General features: G+C 37.4%; 1 protein-coding gene across 1 annotated transcript; it reads left to right on the top strand.

Moving 5' to 3' along the window:
* The first annotated feature begins 382 nt into the window (after window positions 1–382).
* On the top strand, window positions 383–21560 carry LOC131299186 (dicer-like protein 4). The gene is made up of 24 exons (XM_058324799.1): window positions 383–789; window positions 1834–2011; window positions 2736–2846; window positions 2982–3122; window positions 3230–3302; window positions 3476–3516; window positions 3701–3844; window positions 4289–4417; window positions 4863–4998; window positions 5244–5340; window positions 7060–7252; window positions 10107–10267; window positions 10352–10558; window positions 10651–10910; window positions 11002–11276; window positions 11626–12056; window positions 13295–13389; window positions 14233–14438; window positions 14610–14819; window positions 16393–16851; window positions 16933–17205; window positions 18678–19004; window positions 20116–20540; window positions 21025–21560. Exons 1-24 carry the CDS (start codon window positions 653–655, stop codon window positions 21173–21175), a joined length of 4860 nt encoding a protein of 1619 aa, XP_058180782.1. The 5' UTR covers window positions 383–652; the 3' UTR covers window positions 21176–21560.
* Window positions 21561–26339: the final 4779 nt, after the last annotated feature.

The following is a 26339-nucleotide window of genomic DNA, read 5'->3' as shown; positions in this document are numbered from 1 at the left end:
TTTGAAATTGAAGACGAAATGAGAGATATCCGCCTTATTCGATCTTATCCTTCTTACATCACATATTCTTAAAAAATCATGCGTATCCTGCTTTCAATTCTCGTTCTCGCAGATTTTAAAAGTATATAATGTGATTTAATAAGAACGCTTAACACTTCAGCTCACGCACGAACATGCGGATTATGCGACGTAGGTCCCACACGGTCACACCACGAACACCCATGTACCAAAAAGCTGACCCATCAATAATGTACATCACACGAACACGAACAGACGCGTACGTACATATACGGCAATATATAGGAGTATACATCAATACAGTATCCAACATGTATCTGTGTGTAGATAAAATACCTACACTTTTATTCTTTGCTTTCGCTTCCTTGATCCCACCTCTGACGCAATTCTCTCACTTTTTTCTCCCCTTCCTCAAACCCACTTCTCTAAGCAAACTCTCTCTCTCTCTCTTTTTTCTCCCCTTCTTCAAACCCACTTCTCTAAGCAAACTCTCTCTCTCTCTCTCTCTCTCTCTCTCTCTCTCTTTCTCGCTCTCGGAAACGAGGAAGAGAAAAAGGACCTATTTAACAAGCTTAGACAGCAAGCAGTCAACGGGAAGTCAAGCCCTTTTCAACTACGGGCCGCGATCGCCGCCATGGAGGGCGGCCACAATGGGGACTCTCCAGTTCAGTTGCTTGCTGAGCAGATTTCAACCCTCTCGGTCGGTTGCGATGAAGGATCAAGCGGCGCAGAGCAAAAGCAAGAGAAAGACCCCAGAAAAATTGCCAGAAAGTGTGTGGGTTTATTTTATTTTATTTTATTTTATTTTATATATAAAATCTCTTTATGGGGTTTTGCGCAGTTGCATTTTGCTTCTCGGGTTTCCTTTTGATAGTTGTCTGCGTGCAAGAATTTTCCCTAGTGTGCTGTTTTTGGGTGCTGAGAAAATGTGTGGAAAACAGATGAGTCAGTCTCGCATTGGTCAATTTTGTTGCTTTGACTGTTTTCTATTTGCATTTGATTATGTAGGTTAACTTAATTATTGTTCATCGCATTATATCCTGTTGGGTTTCTGAGAAAATTGAGCCCCAAGCATGTGTTTCTTGTTTTTTTTTTTTTTATGGGTTTTCGTGCAATTGCATTTTTCTTCATGGGTTTCCTTTTGATAGTTGTTTATTTATTTTTCCGCAAAAGAGATTTTATTGATGAAACTCGATAAGGGTACATTGAGGAGGGGGAGGGGCATCCAACCAAATGTTGAATTTGATAGTTGTTTGCATTGCATGTAAGAATCTTCCCAAGTGAGCTTAATGTCTGGATGTTGAGAAAATGTGGGGAAAATAAATGAGTCAGTCTCAACATTGGCAAATTCTGTTGCTCTCTATTTGCATTTTGTTATGTGGGTTAACTTAGTTCCTTTTTTTTTTAATCATTAGTTAACTTAGTTCCTGATCATTGCATTTTATCCTCTTGTTGGGTTTCTGAGAATGAAACAGATAGAAAGATAGAGCACTCAAAATGTAACTTCTTTATCTTATATCTCTTTGTTTTTTAGTTCATGGACGAAAATACTGGACCAAGGTTAACCAATTGTCTTAATAAAGCTAATTATAGCTTTAATTGTTGAATTGAGTTTGTCTTGTGTGTGTTATGGAAGTCCGAAAGGGAAACACATAAAAAGAAAAAGAGAAAATATGCTAAAGGTAAGTCAAGTTTTTGAATTATATTGGATAGAGGAAATCTGCTTTTATTGGATCTCAAGTAATGATCTATTTGAAAATTGTGAGCAAATAAAGCTAATTGTCCTGTATTTCTTTTCACTTTGTTTTGAGTTAGGTATCAGATGGATTTATGCAAGAAAGCTTTGGGGGAGAATGTTATTGTGTATTTAGAAACAGGTTGCGGAAAGACTCACATTGCTGTCTTGCTTATGTATGAGATGCGTAACTTGATAAAGAAACCCCAGAAGAATATTTGTGTGTTTCTTGCTCCTACAGTTGCACTGGTTGAGCAGGTAATTAGTTTTTTGGGGATTACAGCTGTTATTAGGTTTGCTTACTGTTAAATTTGAGTGTTGTTGTACCATCATCATAGCCTGTGCATTCTTCTAGTTGATAATAGTGGAGTGAAAGGTTTACCTTTTTAAACCCAAGGTGGGGCTGATTTGTTTTTGGTTCATATTAGGAAGGCCATCTACAAAAGATTTATTTGCACTTAGTTCGGTGTAGGTACAAACACACTTGTGAAAATGATGACGTATATGGGGGTGCATTGTGTCAGAAACTCAGGGAATTGATTAGCTATAGATGATTAAATCATGAAAAAGAAGCTTAGGAAGGGAAGAGGCTTTTTACGCTCACATGGCGTGATGGCGGCACATGAGTGGTTTCCTGTTATCAGTTTTGTCTTTGTTGGTCTTGAATAGTTGAATGTAGAAGTTTTTCTGTCTTTAATAGGAGATATTGTGCTAATAAATGAGGATACTAAAGTGAAACTACGCTCTTTGTTGCACTGTTAAGCAGACACATTGCAGGGAGGTTAGTATCATTTCAAAAAAGCCTGTGGGGAGGGGTTCTCCATTCTTGTTTTTATCAGGAGTTGTAATGGAAGTAGTTTGATTTACCCTTCTTAGAAACATGTCAAATCCCGTGTAAACTTCTCAAAGCCAATTCCAGGTCAATCGTTTTTGTTAGAGCTTGTCCCACATTGGTTATTGAATCAAAGATGATGTTTTGTAGCAAGCAAAAGTTATTGAAGACTCTTCTGATTTTAAAGTTGGGATGTATTGTGGAAGTTCTAAACGTTTGAAGAGACATCATGAGTGGGAAAAAGAGATGGAAAAATATGAGGTTAGTTACATTGGCTTTAACTAGCTTCTCTCGTGTGGAGTTCACCATTGAAGTCAAAATTTTGTGTCAATTTTCAATATTCTTTCCTTTCTAGTATACTATCATTGTCATTTCATTATCATGCTTTCTGTGCAGGTTTTTGTTATGACCCCTCAAATACTATTAGGGAAACTATGCCACTGTTTCATAAGCATTGAGTTAATAGCACTCCTCATATTTGATGAGTGCCACTATGCACAATTTGACAGCGATCATCCTTATGCAGAAATAATGAAAGTAATCTTCTTTTTACATCCCTTGCAGTTTTTGCTTCTTCGTATGCTTTTCTTCATGTACTTCCTTTTGGTTACTCTTGTTTGAGTGTATATTCTGGAATGTTGTAGGTCTTCTACAAAAATACTGTTGCGAAGCTTCCCCGTGTATTTGGCATGACTGCATCTCCAAAGTTCGGGAAAGGTAATGCTGTGTGCGTTGAATCCCATGTCCACGAACAATTTTGTTGATTGACGGTGTCAGGCTAGTTCAAGATTATTGTCTTTGAGGCGGATGGTTTCTCTTTGAATTGTTTTTAATGTATAGGTGAGCTTTATTTATTTTGTAGCCTTAAGGTTGTCATGTTACTATTTCAGGTGCTTCCATCAGTAGTCTTGAAAGCTTACTTCATGCTAAGGTGAGGTGTGGAGGCTTGGAATTTTGGGCTAACTTTTGGTCAATGCAAATCTGTACCTTATTTTCTGAGATATGCGAATGAAGAGTTATTTCACAAGTGGAGATGTACATTGCATATGTGGCTGTTGTTTTTATTATTTGGATGTCTAAAGTTAATTTCTCTAGTTTTCTCCATGATTTCACAGGTTTATTCTGTTGAGGACAAGGAAGAGCTGGAACAATTTGTGCATTCCCCCCAACTTCGTATATATTACTATGGTTCGGCTGTGAAGAGCTCAGATTGCCCCCATATGACTTGCTATAGGAATCTTGAGGAGATAAAACACCAGGTATACCATGATGATATTGTTCCTTTGTGGGATTCGCCTCCTCTCCATTTGCCATCAGTCCGGTTTGGTGCTGTTTTGGGCCGTTGTGGCCTATCCGAGACCCACAACGGTGATCAAAACTGTTCATCTTGCAGGCCTCGATAAAGAATGTCATCCTTGGAAAAACTCGGCTTGATGGGACGTGGCATCCATATGAACCAATTATATTAATGGAAGAACAAAAATTTGTTCATAATGAAGCTGATTTTTTGCATGGACGGCCTTCTTAGTGAGGCCTACGTGATGGCCGGTTCCGATCACCATATGGGTCTTGCATGGGCCCACAATGGCCCAAAAATAGACCAAACTAGACTACCGGGAACTGGACAGGAGCCGAGTTCTCATATGTAAGCTTCTTGTCAATTTTGATAGACTTTCATAGGTTTCTACATGTGTAATGAGCAGTGTGTGTCAACACTAAGTACGAAGACTGATGACCATAGTAGTCGTAAGAGCTCCAAGAAGATGCTCCGGAGACTACATGAAAATATAGTATTTTGTCTCGAAAATCTTGGCCTTTGGGGAGCATTTCGGGTAAGCTATTGCATGTGAAATTTTTTACATTGTCTCTTCTGATTTTGACCGGATTTGTTTGACATCCTTTTATGTAACACAATTAATTATTAGTTTCTCCATATTTACAAATCATTTTTTGAAGTGTTATATGTCATCTTTCTTTGTCGTTTCCCCTTTTGCCTACTCAACTTTGTTAGGCATACGTGCTTCCCTTCCCGGCTTCCCATACATCTACCATATATTTGTTAAAGTGTTTCTTGACATCCCTGAAGGTTGTTTTAGAGGCATTTCTCTCCTGAAAGTTTCTTCCTTAAATCTTCTAAGCGTTGTTTATGCAATTTTCATTCTATTAACTTGCCAAAAACAAGATCACGTGTATGCTTCCAAATATGTATTGAAAATTGCATTGAAATGCTTTAAGTAGAGGTTGCTTAAATATTTAAACTCTTTCGTTTTTTGCAAGGCTTGTCGCATTCAGCGGGGTGACGGCTCTGAAAGGCATGAATTGATGGATGCAGAATTGAACGGAGGTGACGATGTTTTACGTAAGAGATATCTTACTGAAGCTGCTTCGGTATTTGCTTGTGATGGTATTAAAGGTATAATTATGTTTGAAAAGCATGCTCATTAAAGACCCATAACCTTTTAACCATATATTTCTACATTGCTATATACTGGGTGCAAATATCTGGTGTGATTTGAGATTGTATGTGGACGGATATAATCAAATAATCAGCCAGCATTACATTCTTTTAAATGTTCCTTGAAAACTTTGTGACATCAGTAAGTATAAAAGTGAAAGTGCTGATCATTGATATAAGTTCTTTGTCTGCTTTTCCTGTAGATGGCATTGAAGCTGATTTATCCTCGATGGAGGTTTTAAAGGAGCCACTTTTCTCAAGAAAGCTGTTACTGCTTATTGAAATTCTTTCAACATTTAGGTTGGTAATTTATTTCTTATGGGTGCTATGACCTATTTGAGCAAAATGTTGCGAGAGGTTTTGTGTTTATTGCATAGTTTGATCTTTAACTACCATTCTATGATTCATCCCATCACTTGTATTCTAAGTCACACTGGCACGGACATGACACATTGATATGCAATTTTAAAAAAAGAAAGAAAGAAGAAGCAGGATATGACGCTCTGGAGGACACATAAGAATTTCACATGTTTTTAATTATATAGTATATGTTTCAATAGCAATAGCGGATTATTTAAACCTGTTTACTTCGTTATTTAACTTGTTTGTATACTCAAAAACCCTAATCTTGCATATATGCATCACATTTCAACGAAAAGGAGAGGGAGGGAGGGAGGGAGAGACCTGACGACATGCGCCGGCCATGGGTATGACTTTGCTGGTGAGGTGATTGGAAATATCAGTCGGTATATCTTACTATTTGTCTCTGTCAATATATATCAGCCCTTATTCCCTTTTTCCTTGTAATGTTTTGGCATTTTGTACTTTAGTTATTACAATTTTACCCTAACCTAAAAAGTTTTGATTATTGTACCCTGATCTAAAAAGTTTTGATTATTGTAATTTCACTCCACTTAAAGTATTTTTATAATTGCTTACCCCCCACAAAGTGTCAGGAAAGTGTCCTTGACTCCTTGGGAGTTTCCTACTGAAAATACTGGAAAATGATCTGGACACTTTGAAATCAAGTGTCTTAACACGTGTCTGGGTTGTGTACTCTCCCTGACAGTGTCCACATCGGTAAGTTGCTTCTAGCAAAGTGCCGGTGTTACATAGCTTGTATTTCTCTGAACACTTATTTATTATTGGCACCTATGACCCACTTGTTTTAAATTTTGCGAACAGGTTTTGTGTTAACTGGATAATTGATCTTTTTACTACCCTCACTGTATCTTGCGCAGCAGCATACCTTCATTAGGTTCCTGTCCTATAAGTACCCAAGCTAGCATGATTTATCAAATTGGTCATTACATATCGTATCAGATGTCTGTGGAATACCAAAAGACGTGGAGAAGCATTAGCAAAGTTAAAGGTCTAAGAAAATATCATATCGGCCACAATCTTCCTAGAGTTTGGACCTTCAATACCATTCACCTAATTTTTGGCCAATATTGTTTGATATTGGCTGATATTGCTAATATTGGGCGTTTTATGGCTGTATCATTGATGCTGACACGCATCCCAATGTCAGGATCTAGAACCTTGGATGAGGGTGTGGGGCATTGCTATTCACAACATGATATTGTAGTAAGGTTCCCAGATTTGAATAGGGCTAACTGGGCCTTCAGCAGATCGGTCATAGTCTATAGCGGTATTGGTCACCTCAAGTATGTGGATGATCTATCGATGGTTAGAATCTTAGACACAATAATGAAGTGAATGCTTGCATTGCAGGATTCTCGAAGCAATTCTCTTGCTAATGCTCATTTTCAGTAGAACTTTCATGTATTCTCTTGTTCTAGGTATCTTGTTAATCCTTACTATATGCTCACCTTTTGTTCAGCATGATTGGAAGTTTTCCTATCTAAATAGTTGTTCACACATAATCATTAGAAATAAAGGTGATTTTCTTGTTTTTTCCGCTGATTAATAAAGGTAATTTTTTTATGTCTGTATTGTTGATCTCTATTACGCTATAAGTTGAAAGTATCTAAAAATCTCTCTTTTGTTCTTTTTCAGGTTACAACCAAATATGAAATGTATTATTTTTGTGAGTCGGATCGTAATTGCGAGATCCTTGGCGTACATTCTTCAGACCCTTGATATTCTTTCATCTTGGAAGTGTGGTTTCCTTGTAGGAGTACATTCTGGGTTGAAGAGCATGTCACGGAAAAATATGAATATCATTTTGGAAAAGTTCAGGTCTGGTGAGGTAATGCATATTATTTTGTAGGTGTCAATTGTTGATTTTTGGTGCCACAGATCTTTTGAAGTCTTCTTCTTCATCATTTTGTTGTTACTCTCTTTCTTGTCACTTATTTATGGAGTTTTGTTGTCTTTTTGATAAAGTGTTCTTGGCTTCTATGTATGCATACCGACTACATTGTGAATCACCTCTCTACTTGATGTTTAAAGGTTTTTTTTTTTCTTCTCAAGAATGGAAGTATATTGCTACTTTATTGAAGGGGATGGTGTTCATAAGTTGCCACTTTGCTTCGGAAGGGTGGTGTTCATAAATTGCCACTCTGCTTCGGAAGGGTGCATTAACTTGTCAGTAACAGGAACGGATCCAGGAATATAGCCTAGTGGGGGCACCTGTTAATCATAATGGCGAAAGTTCATTTTTTTTAGTGAAAGATCGTACAAAATTAAGGCATGCATTACTAACTACAAAAGTTCATAAAGCGTACTTTAAGTTAAATTAGGTAAAAATGAGTGCAAAATTTCCGACAAAATTTTTAAAGTACGTTTTGAATGAACATCGACAAGTTTTAGAATGTTCGAACTTGTTTTGTTAATGACTTTATTTTAAAATATTTCTCCCAAACGGTTAGAAATAAAGAGAATCAAGAAAGAATAGTTTCAAATAGGCAAACAACTCGTTAAGCAACAAGTATAAATGCACCATATGAAAAAATTCAAGCATAAAAATAATACTATATGTGTATTTTCGAGATATATGTAAGTGTGTATGTTTATATATTAGCACACTTTCATATTTATGCTAATTTATACAAAAATATTAAAAACTATTTTAATTTGAGTGGGGGTACGCATTTGAGTGGGGGCACGTTCCCCCACTTAGGTCCGTCCCTGGTCCCTAACTCTCGCTGGTCATTTTGATTGGGCACCTTTGACCTAGTTGAAAGCCTCCTGTCACATTAGTTTTTTTTCCATATATTTTACATGACGAAACCCTCTTTACAGTCTTTAGAACTTTTCAACACTTCTTCCAATCGATTCTCTCCTCGTTTTTTTTCCTCAAGTTTTTTGTTACCCGTCAAAATCGAACCAACAAGGGAAGATCGTGATACGTAAAAATGGAGTTCACTAATTCTTGATCATTGATCAATTATTGATCTCAAATCTTCGTATCTTGGGGAAGATGTGGAGGGTGCATGAGGAAAAAGGATCAAGAACTGATGCTTATAACCCTAGGTCCAGATTTCTCAAAGTTGTAGTCGGTTATTTGAAAATATGCTATTTATTTTCACAGTATTTGAAATTAAAGCCTGGTTAGTTACTAGATTTGAGATCTTTTTTTTGTGAGCAGCAAATTCATTGCCAATAACTCTGTACATAGCTTGATTCACGTAGGTATAATCAATGATTCCAGTATAATAGGTGCACCAATGAAAATATTTATTGTTTCAATTAGAACAATTGCTTCAGACAAGGGGATTTCGGAAGGGCCGGGTTGTCAGAAGGTAGTTGCTTTAAATAGTTATCTTATTGTAGATATAACTTGGTGCTTTATTAAGTTCCCTTTTCTTCCTTTTATACCGCACGACTACTTGCTTATAACTCATACTTGGGCCACCTTTTCCTTACTCCCGGTTTTTTTATTACCCAGTGTTTATTATTTCATATTTTGAATCTTGATCCTTAGTAGGCATGGGTATTGTATGGTTGACTCACTGTTAGACTCTTTATCAGGTAAGTACTTGCCTGTCATTCGTTATCGGACCACCTTTGCAGTACCCTGTTTTATGGCTTGTGTTGATTATTCTTTGATATTTTGCTCCTCAGTAGGCATGTTTAACACGTGATATGTTTTGACTGCCACTTGTCATGCTCATAAACTGATGTAAATATGGCATTGGGTTTTGTGTTGAAATTTGTCCCACATCGGTTAATTATCACCTCAAAATTAGTGTATGAGCTGGGGCGGCCTCTCCCCACATTGCCAATTGGTTTTGAGTTAGATGCTTTAACAACCCGAATAAGCTGGCATAAGCAGGGAAGCCTTACAAACTTACATTTATTGGGTTTATCCAGTGATTGACCAAGTAGTACATATCCAAATCAGATGCCATGGGACTTAACGAACCAGGCAATCACTTCTATAGTAACTGTAAATGCATTTCTTCGTTTATCAGTCAGTTTTTTAAAATATCACTCCTATTTAATAAGGATGTGGGTGAGCGTACTGCTGGGTGTGGGTGCGTCCTCAAGCATCAGAGTTTCCTAAACTGAAATCTTAGGATACTGGGATATAGTCCAGAAGTTGGGTAGGGGTACGGGGACACGTCCTAGCACTTAATTTGTCTTGTATGTTGTACAATCTATGGTGGTAAGTGCAAATAATTTTGAAATATACATGAAATCAAATGGGTCTTGAGAACAAATCGGGATTTCTATTTCCGATCCATTTGAGGTTTTTTTCCCTCAAGCATCATAAAGTTAGAGGACCTAAGTTTCTGAATTAGGTATGGGTGTCAGATCCATATCCCGCACCCTCTCCGGAGCATAGAGTGTGAAATGCAGGTACTTACATGCACGTAGAAGAGTCCATGGAACATAGGTCAGCTGCCTTTTGGTTGGTTATTGAAGATGCATGTTATGCACAAAGTAAGGAAGGAAAAACAAACAAAAGCCTATATTCAGAAAGGAGATGATCCTTGCAAAAGCCTTTGGGGCAGAAAATTGGTTTTTCAATATTTTGGTTATGAAAGTCTGGAAGAAGTTACCTTTGATAGCACTCTGTCTTGCATAAGAATGGTGCTAAAGTATCGCTTTATCTACTTTTACGGCAAGCTGAATTCCACAAGTCCTTGATTTGGCAGCTGAACTTATTAGTTGCTACTAAAGTGGGTGAGGAAGGACTTGATATACAAACATGTTGCCTTGTCATACGATTCGATCTTCCCGAAACTGTTGCTAGTTTCATACAATCAAGAGGTCGTGCACGCATGCCACAATCTCAATATGCATTTTTGGTTGACAGGTGATTCCTTTAGCATATACTGTAGGCGACTTCAAACAATTTGGTTACTTTCACGGGATAAATTTTACTTTGAGAACATTGCAGGGGCAACGAGAGGGAAATGAATCTAATACAAAGTTTCCAAAAGGATGAAGATAAAATGAATGTTGAAATTGCATCCAGAACATCTGGTGCACCATCTGTGGATTTGGAGGAAAGAACCTACAAAGTAGCTTCAACCGGTGCCACTATCAGTTCTGGATATAGTGTCTCGTTACTTCACCATTACTGTTCTAAACTTCCACATGATGAGTATGGTCTTTTCCTGTAATCTCATTGTTGCCTTTTTGAGATCTAAGTTCCCTTGCTAATTGTTACAATGTTAAATGATTTACATTTCCTAGATATTACAACCCGAAGCCGGAATTCTCCTTCTTTGATGATGCAAAGGGAACAATTTGCAGCATAATTCTCCCTAGTAATGCACCAATTCGCGAAATTGCCAGTTTGCCACAACCTTCAACAGAATCAGCCAAGAAAGATGCCTGTTTGGAAGCATGTAAAGCATTGCATGAATTGGGTTCCTTGACTGACTTTCTCTTGCCTGATCAAGATGATGGGAATGAGGAATTTGAGGATGATTCTGATTCAGATAGCTTTGATGGTTAGGCAACACAAATAGGATTTAAAGTCATGATATATTTTTACCTCTTCAGGTTGTGGGTTGTAACAGTTATTCTTGTTCTTATTGGTAGGTGAAGCTTCTAGAGGAGAACTGCATGAGATGCTTGTTCCTGCTGCACTTAAAGAACCATGGACTGAGTTGGAAAATTTCGTTTGTCTCCAATATTATTTTGTAAAGTTCAGTCCGCATCCAGCGGATAGGCTTTATAAAACTTTTGGTCTTTTTGTGAAAGCAGCTCTCCCAAGCGAGGCTGAGGGAATGGTACTTGATCTGTTTTTGGCTCGCGGCAGATCAGTCAAGATGGAACTTGTCAAATCAGGAGTAATGAAATTTGATAACGATGAGGTTCAAAACTGCTAGTCCGTGAAATGTAATAGGAGGGCAAACTTCAATTTGACCCCCATGGCTTGTGTTGTGTCTATCACCTCATTCTCATAAACTAGCACACTACCCCCATACAAAAGGTTTTTTGGACCAAACGCACTGTCCAATTTCCTACCTAAGGTAACTGAATATTTTATCATAAACATAATTTGAGAGTGTGAGTAAGAAAGAAGTTAATTTTAAATGAGAAGGGGGTGATCTGCACCAAACACAAACCTCAAGGAGTCGAAGTGAAGTTTGCCCAATATAATAGAAATACAGAAAGTAACTTGATTGCCCCCCGCCCCGTTTTTTTTTGTATGTATGACAGATTGTGCAGGCACAAAATTTTCAAGAGATGTCCCTGAAGGCCATCCTTGACCGATCCCAGCTCATTCCAGAGTTTGTTTCTTTGGCATCAAATGGTTTTAGTGACTCAAGCTCATCAACTTTCTACCTGTTGCTACCTGTCATTCGGCATGAGAATGAGAACACAATGGCTGTAGATTGGAAGCTTGTGAAACGATGTTTATCATCACCTATTTTCAGGAGCAGAGGGGACGCTAAAGTCAATGCCATCCCTTGTTTGAACTATCACTTAGAACTTGCTAATGGACCCCACAGGATAAATGATGTCAAGAATAGTTTGGTGTATGCCCCATGTAAGGATACGTTTTTCTTTATCTCTAATGTTGTTCCAGAGAAGAATGCATACGACTCGTTCAAGGATTCAACAAATCATGTAGAGCACTATTTTAAAACGTAAGTAACTGCATTTTATGCTTCCTTTAGTGTATTAATGCTTCTCTATGTGGTGTGTGAACATGTCTCAAGTTAATTTTTAGGGCAAATTTTCGTAGTCGTCCCTTTAGTTTTACAGTTGTCACAATTTCGTCCCTCTAGTTTCAATTGTCTCAATTTCGTCCCTGTAGTTTGTTTTACGTTCCAAATTGGTAAAATCGTTAGCACCGTTAATGAAACTAACGGAAAAATATGATTAAAAAATTAAGTGTTCAAATTTTCAATCTGGTTGAATCGGTGCGAAGATCTTATTTTTTTGATCATTTTATCCTAGATGGTCGTAATGAATTTTTGGCTCTAAGGCCTTTCAACGAGCACCGGAAGACTCCTTATTTAGTTTCAGGGCTCTCTTAGGGTGCTCATTGAAAGGCCTTAGAGCCAAAAATCCATTACGACCATTTAAGATAAAATGATCAGAAAAATAAGATCAAGATCTTCGCACCGGTTCAACCGGATTGAAAATTGGAGCACTTAATTTTTTAATCATATTTTTCCGTTAGTTTCATTAACGGTGTTAACGATTTTACCAATTTGGAACGTAAAACAAACTACGGGGATGAAATTGAGAATTGAAACTAGAGGGACGACTACGAAAATTTGCCCTAATTTTCAGTCTTCTTACTAAAATTGCTATACATTAGGCTAATTGTTTTTCATTTTCACACAGAATATGAAATTTACTCAACCGTAGCTGTGACAACAATGTGTGTTAAATCCAGTTCCATGTCCTCTGAAATGTATTCTCTTGTGGGTTGTGATGAAATACTCAAGGACTGAAAAAGTTGGTTCTCAATATGTGATACATGTAACCCTCATATGGAGCTTTCCGAGTTTGTTTGTTCTGTATGATTGATTAATAGGAAATTTACTGAACCCTTCTGGTTTTATCGTGATTTCGTTCCGTCCAGATTTCGTCATAATTGCGCCTTTGGATATGTCTGAACCCTGTCTATCATTTCAGTGCCCTGGATATACTTACTGGGCTTAGTTGCACCATTTATGTATTCTGGATTGCCCTAACAATGCATTGTCTGACCACTTCCTAGTATCCCAGTAAACTGAGTATAGCCTGTTGTCATTATTACTATATGTATCCTATTTGTTTAATGAATGGAGTTTGTTATTTAGTTTGATACTGTAGTATCCTACTTCGGTGATTTTAATTTCATGTTTCCCTTTTTGATTTCATAATAAAATAGGTTTGGCATTCAGCTTTCATACCCTGATCAACCTCTTTTAAAAGCAAAGCAACTTTTTTGTTTGGAGAATTTGCTGCGGAAGGGGGGGAATACAGGTACTCAAATAGTTTAGTTGTATCTTTACTTTCTTGCTGCTATTGCCTTTGTTTATCCATTGTATTGGTCTCTCATTGTGCTAGAGGGGGTTGCTTGCGAGGGAGCGTCATCTCTTTGTTAACGCTTTAGTATTTGGGGACACAAATGTGTAGCATAGGCATGTCTACCTTTGAGTGGGTGAATGCAAATGTGCATACCGTAATCTCTCCATCTGTTCTTTCTTTCAACTCCTCTTTGCTTTCTGTATTCTACTAGTGATCTTTGATGGTGTCTTTCAACTTAAGCCAAAATACTTTGATCCATAGAATGCAAGTAGTTTGGCTTTAACTGGACGGGATTTTTTTTTTTTTTTTAATTACCAGGCCAACAAAGCTTTTGAAGGCATAAATATTGAAAATAGTGTCAGAGCAGCCAATTCATCGCGTGTTCAAACTTCAGCACCTATGATACTTAGAGCATTTGCACAGGTTTGGCCCCATTATGGAGGAGAGTCTGGCCAAAAGTGAGGGCGTGTTAAGGTTATAAATAGTAGATGCTCCCATGAAATGGGAACTTCAACTAGTACTTAAAGGGCTCTGAAATGAATTCGCCTTTGTTTGTGTTAAATAGAATTAGTTAGGGCGTTAGCATAATACGGCATCTCTATGAGAACAATTGTGCATCACCTGGCCTGTTGCTAGCTAAACACATTGGTACTACAACGGTTTTTCTTTGGGAAAAGTTCGTTTTGTACTTAATGCAGTTCTTTGCTTTTTATTTGTTTTGTTTAGATTGCGTTGGGTTTGTTGGAAAAAGGTTAGTCTTTGAATTTGTACCTATTTGGCTATCAATCTCTTATGCAGAATCACGTGAAAAAGAGGAACATTTTGTCGAATTACCTCCTGAGATTTGTCAGTTGAAGATAATCGGCTTTTCGAAAGATATTGGAAGTTCCCTGTCTTTGTTACCATCATTTATGCATCGTCTGGAAAGCTTGCTTGTAGCAATTGAACTGAAGGACAGGTTACGTTCTTCATTCCCGGAGGGTAATGACATTAGTGCCTCTCGTGTAAGTATTTATTCTTGTTGTATAAGTTTGAATGATTATTTGTTAGGCTATGTGCCTTCCACAGTAAGCAGTTCTGCACGTGACTCTCTCATATGTTTTAATATTACCAGTTTATGGGAATCAGTGAATCACACTACTGATGTTGAGAAGTGTCGTATGTGTATGTATTAGGTTCTTGAAGCACTCACAACAGAGAAATGCAATGAGCGGTTTTCTCTTGAAAGACTTGAAGTGCTTGGCGATGCTTTCCTTAAATTTGCAGTTGGAAGGCACCTCTTTCTTTTGCATGACAAGCTAGATGAAGGTCAACTAACGAGGAAGCGTTCTAACCTTGTCAATAACTCCAATTTATGCAAGCTAGCAAAAAAGAGCAAACTACAGGTAATTGGTGTAATTTTTGTTGCGATACTGGCTTCCCAATTAATTAGAGTAGTGGTGGTAGAAATAATACTCCCTCCCTCTTGTTAAAGCATCCAACTCAATACCAATTGGCAATGAGAGGAGAGGCCGTCCAGGCTCATATACTACTTTTCGTGGTGATAATTAACCGATGTGGGAGTTCTAACTTTTCCAGAGATTTTCCTTCAATGCAATCATAAATGTTCTTGATTTTTATTGATTAACGATGAAGTTTGGAAATTGAGAAGTTCTATGCTTTTATTTTTCAAATTGGAGATGCTCTATTGCACAGCCCAAAAAGGGAAAATGGACTAACAAAAAAGGATGGATGGAGTGTAGTTTAAGCCGCGCCGCAGGGTTGGGAAGGAAGACGAGGAAGATGTTGTTGCCTTTTGCTTGATATGGATATTTTAGTAAGAGAGGAACTGCAAAGACGTTTTGATGGCGTAGAGAGTCCATTGTAAAGGCTTACGAATTTTTTTCTAGAACATTGTACAAGTCGGGAGTCTAGGGAGTTTTATCCCTCCCTTGACCATGGGTCCTCCTTGATGTCACACTTAGCCTTATTTTTTCTGTCACACTTGGATTTTACAGATTTTTTTGGTATTTAAAGGACCTTTTTCACTGGCTTTTCGTATATCGGGGCAGGGCATTCCTGGGTGTGGTCATATGGGCCTTGTCACTCTTACTTTTCATTGACAGCATCCCCTTGGTGCTTTTTGTATATGTAACCTTGGCTTATTGAAACCCATATACATAGTTTGGAGCCTTCCGGGTCAAAATGTCATATTTTGATGATCCAAACCGTTCAACTTGTTTAAAACATGATTTTAATGTTACTAGCTAGAAATCAGCTGAAAATATTACCGGGAAGTGCTTGATCCTAACATGAGGTCCATAAAATAGTTCCTGTCAAGCTTTATGAAAAACTGTTTGGATGAAGCACTTCCTGGTCATATTTTAAGCTGTGAAATAGTTTCTGTCAAGCTTTATGAAAAACTGTTTGGATCAAGCACTTCCCGGTCATATTTTGAGTTGATTTCTCACAGGTACTCTTAAAAACATGTTTTAAACAAGTTTTTTTTTTGAAAGTCGTTTTAAACAAGTTGAACGGCTCCAATTTTTAGCATGGGGCTCCGAACTATGAGGTCCGCATTTAAGGTTCTTGTTGGAAGGGGACTGTATATATATATATATATATATATGTGTGTGTGTGTGTGTGTGTGTATTGCCTGTGAGTGTGTGTAGTTAGAATTGTTGGTTTCATCTTCCATGTCTTTCTGTACATACTTTTTCTGCTTCTCTAGGTGTTCTTCACTCACCTTCATTTTTATGGATTATGTGCCCTCAAGGCAGGATTATCGAGAATTACATGGGTGCTGTTGTTTGTGAGAATCAGTTTTTTTAAACATTTAGTGTTCTATTTTGGGTGCGGTTAACAAAAAAGTGCAAAAAGTGGGATGTTGTTTATGTGTAAATGTTTTTCTGTTGGTGAAAATGCAACTGTTTTCACATTTGATGAATTTAATTGTTTCGGACTGTGTTGGCATTGTAGGTATATATACGTGATCAATCATTTGATCCCCGCCAATTTTTCGCCCTGGGCCACCCTTGTTCTGTACCATGCAGTCAGGAAACAGCAAGTATTGTACATTCTCATGAAAATTATTTGAAAAATGGTTCCAACATTGAGGTTAGATGCAACAGAAGCCATCATTGGTTGCATAAGAAAACCATTGCTGATGTAGTTGAAGCTCTTGTTGGAGCATTCATAGTTGACAGTGGCTTCAAGGCAGCAGCTGCATTTCTTAAATGGGTTGGAATACAAGTAGACTTTGAGGCCTCACAAGTTAGTGATATTTGCTCTGCAAGCACAATCTTCAAGCCACTTTCTGGTCAAGTGGATATTACAGCCCTTGAAAATTTGTTAGGTTACCAGTTCCTCCATAAAGGTTTGCTTGTACAGGCTTTTGTTCATCCTTCTTACAACCACCCATGGGGAGGCTGCTACCAGGTAAAAGACATGAATTTAAACTTGTGTTTGAGGCATTTCTCACAAAAAACTTCTTGTGACACTTGAATAATTTTTTACCAGAGGCTGGAGTTTCTTGGAGATGCCGTACTGGATTACTTAATCACATCCTATTTGTACTCAGTGTATCCAAAACTAAAGCCCGGACAGTTAACCGATTTGAGATCGTTGTCCGTGTGCAATAGTTCCTTTGCCAATATTGCGGTGCATCGGTCATTTCACGAATTTATACTATGTGATTCAAGTGGCCTCTCTGCTTCCATGAGTAAATATGTTGACTTTGTTAGAACAACAGCTTCAGCGAATGGTCTTGCTCAAGGGCCAAGTTGCCCCAAGGTATTTGCTGTAGACCTTTGCCCTTTCTATTGATACAGCTTGTGTTTCCTTATGATCTCTTCTTCATCTTATATCTTTTGCTTGATATAACACGCGAATCTAGCTGCCGAAAACACTAAATGAAAACAGTGTATGCCAAATTGCCAATATGCATGTCCAAAACTAGCTTGGGATGTCAATTTTTAATGCCTTTCTCAATAGTGAACTTAAGTTAATTGGGGCTATCATTGGAAAAGGTTACATTTTTAACGTAGATACAAACATCAGACAAATGGCAAGCAAGAATTCCTGTAACTAATGAGGCTGTTCACTTTGGATGGCATACTTTGGTAGTGAGTTCTTATACTATACCCGTAAGTAAGATATATACCTTCATATTGGTTACAATATTAAATATAGGGAGGAGTTATGTAGATTTTTTCCTACATTCTTCCCACCACCACAGAAATTACCATGATACTGTAAAATATTATCAAAATTTTGGCACATCGATATCCAATGTGGTTATTGGTTGTCATGATTACTGTAAGTTTGAGAAATGGTAGTCGCTTCAAATTAGGAATCATCTTGAAGTTAAGTTGGTTTTTTTCTTCATCATCAGTTGATTCTTGCTTGATTTCTTTCTTATCAACACGAATTGCCCTTTGTTTTCTTTTGTGTGACATGTGCGTATGAAATCATAATGATATGCATATGGAGGAGGGTCATTCTGCTGAAAATGTAATGTAGGGGTTGACTTTGAGAACTATGAGAGCTTGTCCCACATTGGTTAATTACAACCTCCAAAACTAGTATATAAGCATGGGCGACCTATCCACTCATTGCCAATTGGCTTGGAGTTGGATGTTGTAGCATGGTATTAGAGCTAGGCTTTTTTGGAGGCTTTTGAGTAAGACTCTCTTGATTGGTTGCCCTGTTGTTTGTACCTTAAGTTCACCTTGTTTCGTTGAGATCCCGTATGTTATGGATAATTTGTTTACCTCTCCACGTGTGGGTCAGGGGACACATGTGGGGGAGTGTTAGGGCTTGTCCACATTGGTTAATTACAACCTCCAAATCTAGTATATAAGCCTGTGTGGCCTCTCTACTCATTGCCAATTGGTTTTGAGTTAGATACGTCAACAAGAACCATTTCTTGTCCTGTACTTCGAGTTGTGGTTGGTGATTTTGTTTGGACCTTGGTCACATAATCCTCCAGTAGGACCCTTTGCTCCCGCTATCACTTCTCGCTCTATGCTCCCTCCCTCAATTCTCGCTCTCCCATTCGAAAGATGCTTTTACGTTCTCGCTCGTGCACCAGCATTATGTGATACGTTCGGACAATAGCTCATATCCTATCACTTCAATTAGCCATGGTCAGTGTGAAAGAACGCGTAACTTTAATTAGTTTGATTTTGGGGTTTCAGTAATATTTTTTTTTCCTGTTATACCCACTGTTACTGATTGTAAAAATTTTCTTTCTGATGTTTCAGGCTCTAGGAGACCTGGTAGAATCTTGTGTCGGTGCCATTTTCCTTGACACGGGTTTCGACCTGAATCGTGTTTGGAAGATAATGCTCTCTTTCATGGATCGAGTTATGAGCTTTTCCAAGTTTCAACTAAGTCCTGTACGGGAGCTTCAAGAACTTTGCCAGTTCTATAAGTGGGAACAGGAATTCCCCTCATCCAAAAAGGATGGGATGTTCTTAGTTGAAGCTAAAGTGAAAGGTGAAAATGTTTCTGCATATGCTTCTGCTACCAATATCAATAGAAAAGCTGCCGAAAGAATGGCTGCACAAAATTTATACGTAAAGTTGAAGGTAATTATTTTGTTCTCTTCATTTATTCTCTGTCACTGCTGTGGACACCTATGGTGGCTGCAATAACCTTGATGTTTGAAGTTGGAACGCTACGAAACACTTTAGCGGTGGAGTTTTTTGTTCTACTTTTTGCTGGTTTGTCTTGAAACCCACCATAGCTACTTGGGGTTTCTGTCAAATCGGTGGGCCCCAGAGCCGGTTGTCCTCTATCAGTTCATTTATGATAGACAAGAGTCATGACTACAAGGGCAAATTGAGACGGAAAAATCAAATCCTAGATACAGTGTATAAGAATTGACACCCAGAAGCAGTATTGGCTCGTACATGCGACAAACAAATTGCATGAACTTGTGATGTCATAAACTATAAGTGTTACTTGTAGTTTATGGGGCTTTACCCTTACTTAAGGTGCATAACAGTTTTATTGAGTTCAGCATGGAGATCCGGAAAAAATACACATAAAGGCAGAGGCATCCGTTGTAACATTTACCTGATTAAGGAGACCATGATGACCATCCGATATTATTTTTTCCCTTTAAAATATTGGTTTTTTCATATGGGTCTCCTTTGTTTATATTTTGTTCTTAGGGGTAAAGGCATCATTTTGGCGTTAAATTATGAAGCTTCAAGATCTATTGCAGATATATAGTACAATCACCGTGGTTAGTTTAACCCTATGTTACTGGGAACACAGATGGTTCGGTATGAGGAATGAGAAAGGGGTACGCAACATTCCCTAAATTGTAGGTATAGTGGGGGTAGGCTTCTAATACTAAAAAATGGGAATGTAATCATTCCAAATTGTTCATGCAACACATTTTTTAGATTTTTTGTTCTGAAGCTCCACCAGCTCTAGATTGTTCGCTTATTAGATTCGATTTTTTGTCCTGGGGAAAGTGCTTCGGAAAGATCTAGGCATTTTTGGGAATCGCTTTGTATCGCTGAACCTACTGTTTTGGAATGTGGGTGTCTCACTTTTTTTTAACGTGCATTGCATGACATAATTCACCACTAGGATATTTGCGTTTTCTGTTAATACAGATTTAACTGTTCAACTTTTGTTGTTGCTTTACGACTATATGTCAGATGCTTATCAACTCCGATTGTTCAGGATCAAGGTTACAAACTCAAATCTAAATCACTGGAGGATGTTCTCAAGTCAAGCAGAAAAATGGAAGCCAAACTAATAGGATATGATGAAGCACCAATAGATGTCACTGCTCCAGATGCTATCCCATGGGATAAATTGAAGTTGAAGGAACCTTCTAGAAGTCGATCTAACCAGAAAGTGTACCCCATTAGTGATGAGGCAAAGAAGATTATTTTCTCCCCCAGAATGGGATCCATTATAGAGCCCCAGCCGCCTTCACTGGAAGCACGGGGGCCACTATCTACTGCAAGCCGCGGAAATAATCTCTTAGGTGGTTCATCCAAGAAATCAGTAAGGTCGCATTTGTACGAAATTTGTGCTGTTAACTGCTGGAAGCCTCCGTATTTTGAATGTTGCAAAGAGACGGGACCCTGCCACTTGAAAGAGTAAGATCCTAGTCTCTAATACACTTCATTATTGTTTGTGAATGTCAGTTAAAATATGGAGTCATTTTCTCGCATTTGTAACCCGAAATACAATATTTCTTCACCCATTGATTGTTTAGCAGCCCAAAGTATATTATGTGATAACCAAAAAAGCGCTAATTCAGTATCTTCTATCAACTTGCGATTCTTATATTTTTCACAAAAAGCTAATAGGACCAAATTTCAGGGACGCGGGCTGAAAACTCATTAGATCAGACGTGTAGCTCACTTTGCATGAGCTTCTCCTTTGGAGGCTAATGTTTTATGTTTTCAAATAATGGTTCATCCTTAAAGTCAGAGTATTCCGGATATGAGTAGCCCTAGAGTTCTTCACCCAACTACTTCAAGAAACACGTAAAATAATATATCACGTGCCTCATCTAGAACGTAATGATGATTGTTTGCACTTATTTATGTCTTCCATTTTTACCTATGCTTTCTGCAGATTCACTTTCAAGGTGTCTGTGGACATTGAAGAAGCCTCGAATGAGATTGTGGCATTCGGAGCACCTCATGCAAAAAAGAAAGACGCAGCTGAGAATGCAGCTGAAGGGGCAATTTGGTACCTGAAGAATGCCGGATACTTGCGCGAGTAAAATTGAGTTTAATCTAACTTATTTCTGAGTGCGAGCAAAAAGATGTTTGCCCTTGCATAGGTTGACATGGTGTAGTAGGTAATAACCCTTACAGAGAAGAGTTTGAACCCAAGTTTATGTACTTAAGTGACGTATATGTCAACTGTGAACAATCCTGTGCCTGTGGCATGGGGTGTAAGAGGTACAGGCCATGATCTTTCCTTTTCTTTTGCTTTTATGGTAAGGTCAGTGGCTGGGGAGGGAGGCGACTGGCGTAGCTACCTCCCTTGGGCAACCCGTGTGGGCTGTTATGATGTATATGAATTTGTTGATGTATGAATGTATGTATGATTAATCGATTCGACAATCCACTGAATCACTGGAGTGGAGTATTAGTTGAGATTCACCCAAAGCTATATACCCTATCAGTTTGAACTGCTGCTATCATGCCACATATAACGTTATATGTGTAACAAAAAACGTATTTTTTTATTTTCTTGATTTTTCTTTTATTGAACTCACTACACTTAACATTTAACGTTATAAATGTGACAAATTACTCTTTTTATTTTTTTTTATTTTTCTTGTATTGATTTTTTAATGTTATATGAGTAATAAAAATTTTTCAACGTACAATATTATGTGTGACGAAAATTTTTCAACATGCAACATTTTTTTTTGGTTTTTCTTGTTTTTAGTCGTTAACGATATATGCTGATCCATAAAAACATATAACATTATATGTGAGTTTTTGAATATCTAATTATCGCAAAGAAAAATAGAACATATTATATTATATTTGAGCTTTTGCAGCTCTGAATCTCACAAAAAAATAGAACATAACATATAACATTATATGTGAGCTTTTACAGTTCTAAATCTCACAAAAAAACATAATATATAACATTATATTTGAACTTTTGTATCTCTAAGTATCACAAAACATGACAACATTGTATATGTTCTCAAAACATCATATCTTTCCAACAATATTATATATCTCAAAAAATAACATTATATGTTCATATATCATGTCATCATTATTTTTGTTTTCAGCTGTGCCTTGAATACTAAGTTGAATGTTGATGAGGCCACAGGGGGTCGAGCTTCATTTTTTCATTGTTTCTTCATCAAAACCTTCATCAAATCCTTCAAAATTTGTGATTTTCTACCTCTGAATAGCATTCTCATAACCTCTATAGCTACATATATGCATATTCAAAACAATATAAACAACATTAATATATCTCAAAAATGATATATAATATAATATGTCTAACTATGGGGAAAACACATATTACACATAACAGAAGTTCACATATAATATTATATGCTCTGTTGTCCATCACTTATTGAATTGGTTCGCACAGCGGCTTCTTCGACTTGCTTCTGATAATATATGGATATATCTATATGTGCTTTTGAAAGGCCACTGCGCGGACCAATTCAATAAGAGAACATATAACGTTATTAGTTCCTTTTTGTTTTTGGAGTTTTACAGAACAAAATCTCATATACAACGTTATATGTTCTCTATGTATCTATTTTAAAATAAAACAGATCCTAAATTTGTCTATATAACCATATGTGCTTTTGTTGGCATGAAAAACATCACAGATATCCATATGTGTTTTTGATAGATTGCTGCGCGAACCAATTCAATAAGAGAACATATAACGTGATTAGTTCCTTTGTTTAGGAGTTTTATAGGACAAAATTAGGTACCAGGGACAAATTGTCACATATAACCATATCTGGATATATAACCATATATGTCTTAGTAGAGAAGATCATCTATAACCAAACCATATCGCTAACCGAGCTTCAAATCACATATTTTCACATATAAGTCGGAGAGGCCGTTGTGTGGACCAATTCAATAAGTGATCTACAACAGAGCATATACCTTTATTTATGACAGAAGCTCATATATAACGTTACATGGTACAAAAGGTCATATATAACATTATATATTCTTTTTATTAAATAACAATAGAATATTTCTAATCTAGAATGTTATATATAACAATATAACGTTATATATTATTATATCTCTCTCTAACTGAGAATGTTTTAAAAAAATGACATTAAATAACAACTAAAACACACAAATATATTATTTGTATGACATGAAAAACACATATATAACTTTATATATTTTTTCAAAAAACACAACATGTTCCAACATTATATGTCCAACCCTAGAAAAAACACACACATAATCTTATATATTTATTCAAAAAATTCCAAATATATCATAAGCAAGTTGGAGAGACCGCTGCGCGGACCAAATCAATAAGTGATTGATGAAAAGTACAAATATAACCTTATATATTTAGTCAAAAAAATTCAGATCTCTAACCCTAGGAAAAGCACACATATAATATTATGTATTTATTCAAAAACCTCCAAATTTGATGATAACCGGACACGCGACCGGATCAACCTTCTTATAATATTAAGATGGACGTGTACATTTCGTCTGAATCGCCGACGCCCTTCAAAACGAGATAAAGTAAATTTAATGACTAGCAAGTTTCTCACATAAAATTCCCTAGAGAAGAAAACTCATTATTTCTCATGAAGTAATGGTCAAATTGAATAATACAAATTGTGATAGAATTGTAAAACAACACAACTCAAGCCAAACCAATGACAAGTGAAATATAGAGTACTAAAAATATATACGTGTGCAAAATAGTACTAATATTTCTCATCTGGCCTTATACGTGTAGGAGTTTGATGATCAACTAAAACCATGATCCCCAAATACAGCGGCTTCCCCTCTGGCCTTTACCCTTCCCAGAACGATAGTTGGTTCAATCGGAGATGAAACCCGCGACGAGCACAATGGGGATTATCATAGGAAAGGCGGTACTCCATACGTTTGGGCGAGTCCGCACAACATAGGAAAGGCGGTGGTTACAACGTTGAGAGAGAGAGAGAGAGAGAGAGAGAGAGAGAGGAGGCTGTGCTCTAAATTTATTTTTGGGTCTAAGGTTTCTTTCTGTATGACAGCTTATATAGGAGGATATTTTTGTTTTGATTTAATTTCTTTTTTAAAAAAGTGAACTTAAGGGCTTATAAAACTATATTAGTAGACTTAAGGGCTTATAAAACTATATTAGAGGTGGACTAACTGAGTTACAAGTTCTCTATAGTGTCTATAGTGGACCCTAGACCAATTTTTTATAAAAACAAAGAGTGCCGTTGTTCTGCACAAAATGGGGATTATCATGATAAATGAAAATGAAGCAGACCTGCATGAATTTATTGCTGCAGTTACCAGTGGACTGAGATCCTCCCTGAATGAACCGAGAGCCCTTTATTACCGGAGGCTCGAACAGCAAAAAGAAGGAGCTAATTTTTTATTTTTTATTTCCCGCAAATTGCTACCGGAAATATGGCCTTAAAAAGCCTAGAGTTATATATTTGTCCAACATCTCTTCAGTTTGCTGCATAAATAACATCTGCACAGAATGTGGGGTGGGGAATGGGTATCTTGAACGCATATTATTCTCGTGGGTGTCGTCTTCCTCCCCTCACCAACTGTAGAAGGGTTAATGTTTGATCCCTTCCAATGTTTTTTATCTTTTAATGTACATGATAGTACCATACGTAATCTCATGTGGGGAGTCTTGAAAGAAAACGTGGACGCTATAAATGCTGGGGATTGCAAGAATCTTCAAGAAGTTGACGAGCGGTGTGCGCCGCGTTTGTTCAAGAGCTGGAGCCCTTTCAAGACTAGCAGGATTCAGAGAAGGTGCGCTATATTTGGCTATTGAGGAGCAGAGCATCCATTTGTTGATTTGTTTTGTGGCTTACATAAACCCTATAAGACTGTACAAGGGTCCATAGATTTTCTAGTTTTAACTAGACATGTAAACCACGTGGTTGTTGATTATCGTAAACAATTAATTTCAAAGATGATTGTAATTAATTAAACTTAACACGACTCTTTATGTCCTTATTGATTAAGTGGCAGCCAGATACTATAAATTTGGGATCTTCCCTCTCTTCTCATCTTAGGATCCAGCTAGGATCTCAATTCTCAAATATTCAGCGCAAAGGATATTCAACAAGTCCACTGCTTGGTTTGGGGGTGGTGGTGGTTGACATTCAAATGGGGCTGGGCCACATTTGGCATGTAATGGAGCGCGCATTCAACCCATGTAATGATGACACATTACATGATTGTTAATATGCCTGATAAATTGCCTCCGCATGATATGTCCTAATCTGTGCATTAGAGGTGGCAATTTGGTCCAGTAATAGGGTTTCAGCCAAATCCATCAATTTATAATTAGCCCAAACCCACCCATATTTAAATATGGGTTCTAATTGGGCCAACTTAATAAACACACTGATTTTATGGGTTTAAATAGGTTGGTAATGGGTTGAAAATGGATCCAACTTAAAAAAACTCATCTATTCTTTTACCAGGGCTTTTCACCGACAAATGACGAATTCAGTTAAAGCAAAATTCAGTTTCTCACCTCCAGACAAAACCATTCTCCGTCTTCATTATTTGATCACTCTCTTTCCCTCTCTCTCTCTCACTAGCATATCCCAGTTTCTTTGCTATTGTTCAACCAAGTAGTTCCATTTTTTCCCATCTCTCAAGGTAGCTATATTTATATTCTTGGATTATGTTTGCCATACTCTTCTCTCTCTCCATGACGATCAGTCCACCCCATTTTAACTCACAAGGAGAAATTTTTTGACCCATTCTCGGCTTTTCACCGACGAATGACGAATTCATCAGTTAAAGTAAAATTCAGTTTCTCGCCTCCAGACAAAACCATTCTCGGTCTTCATTATTTGATCACTCTCTCTCTCTCTCATTAGCATATCCCAGTTTTTTTGCTATTGTTCAACCAAGTAGTTCCATTTTTTCCCATCTCTTAAGGTAGCTATATTTATATTCTCGGATTCTATTTGCCATACTCTTCTCTCTCTCCATGACGATCAGTCCACCACATTTTAACTCACAAGGAGAAATTTTTCGATGCCGGATGGGTACATCCCACGTGGTACCCGCTCGGCACATCCGGACCATCCAATACACTTTTAAACGGCTCGGATTGAAACTCTCTCTATCCTCTCATACCAACACTTTCTCTTTCATTTTTTTCTCTCCAAATCTGAGCCATCCAAAAACACAATGGATGGCTCGTATGCACCG

Source organism: Rhododendron vialii, chromosome 1a (assembly GCF_030253575.1).
Source record: "Rhododendron vialii isolate Sample 1 chromosome 1a, ASM3025357v1".
In the NCBI taxonomy this organism is placed as follows: domain Eukaryota; kingdom Viridiplantae; phylum Streptophyta; class Magnoliopsida; order Ericales; family Ericaceae; genus Rhododendron; species Rhododendron vialii.
Note: the sequence above shows the minus strand (reverse complement) of the source record. Positions and strands in the feature narration are given on the sequence as shown.

Bases quoted from the DNA above. Each gene is read 5' to 3' on its own strand.
- LOC131299186 (XM_058324799.1), top strand. From the start codon at position 653: ATGGAGGGCGGCCACAATGGGGACTCTCCAGTTCAGTTGCTTGCTGAG. The intron at 2,012-2,735 runs GTAATTAGTTTT...GATGTTTTGTAG, and splicing joins CAGTTGCACTGGTTGAGCAG to CAAGCAAAAGTTATTGAAGA. The intron at 10,911-11,001 runs GTTAGGCAACAC...TCTTATTGGTAG, and splicing joins TGATTCAGATAGCTTTGATG to GTGAAGCTTCTAGAGGAGAA.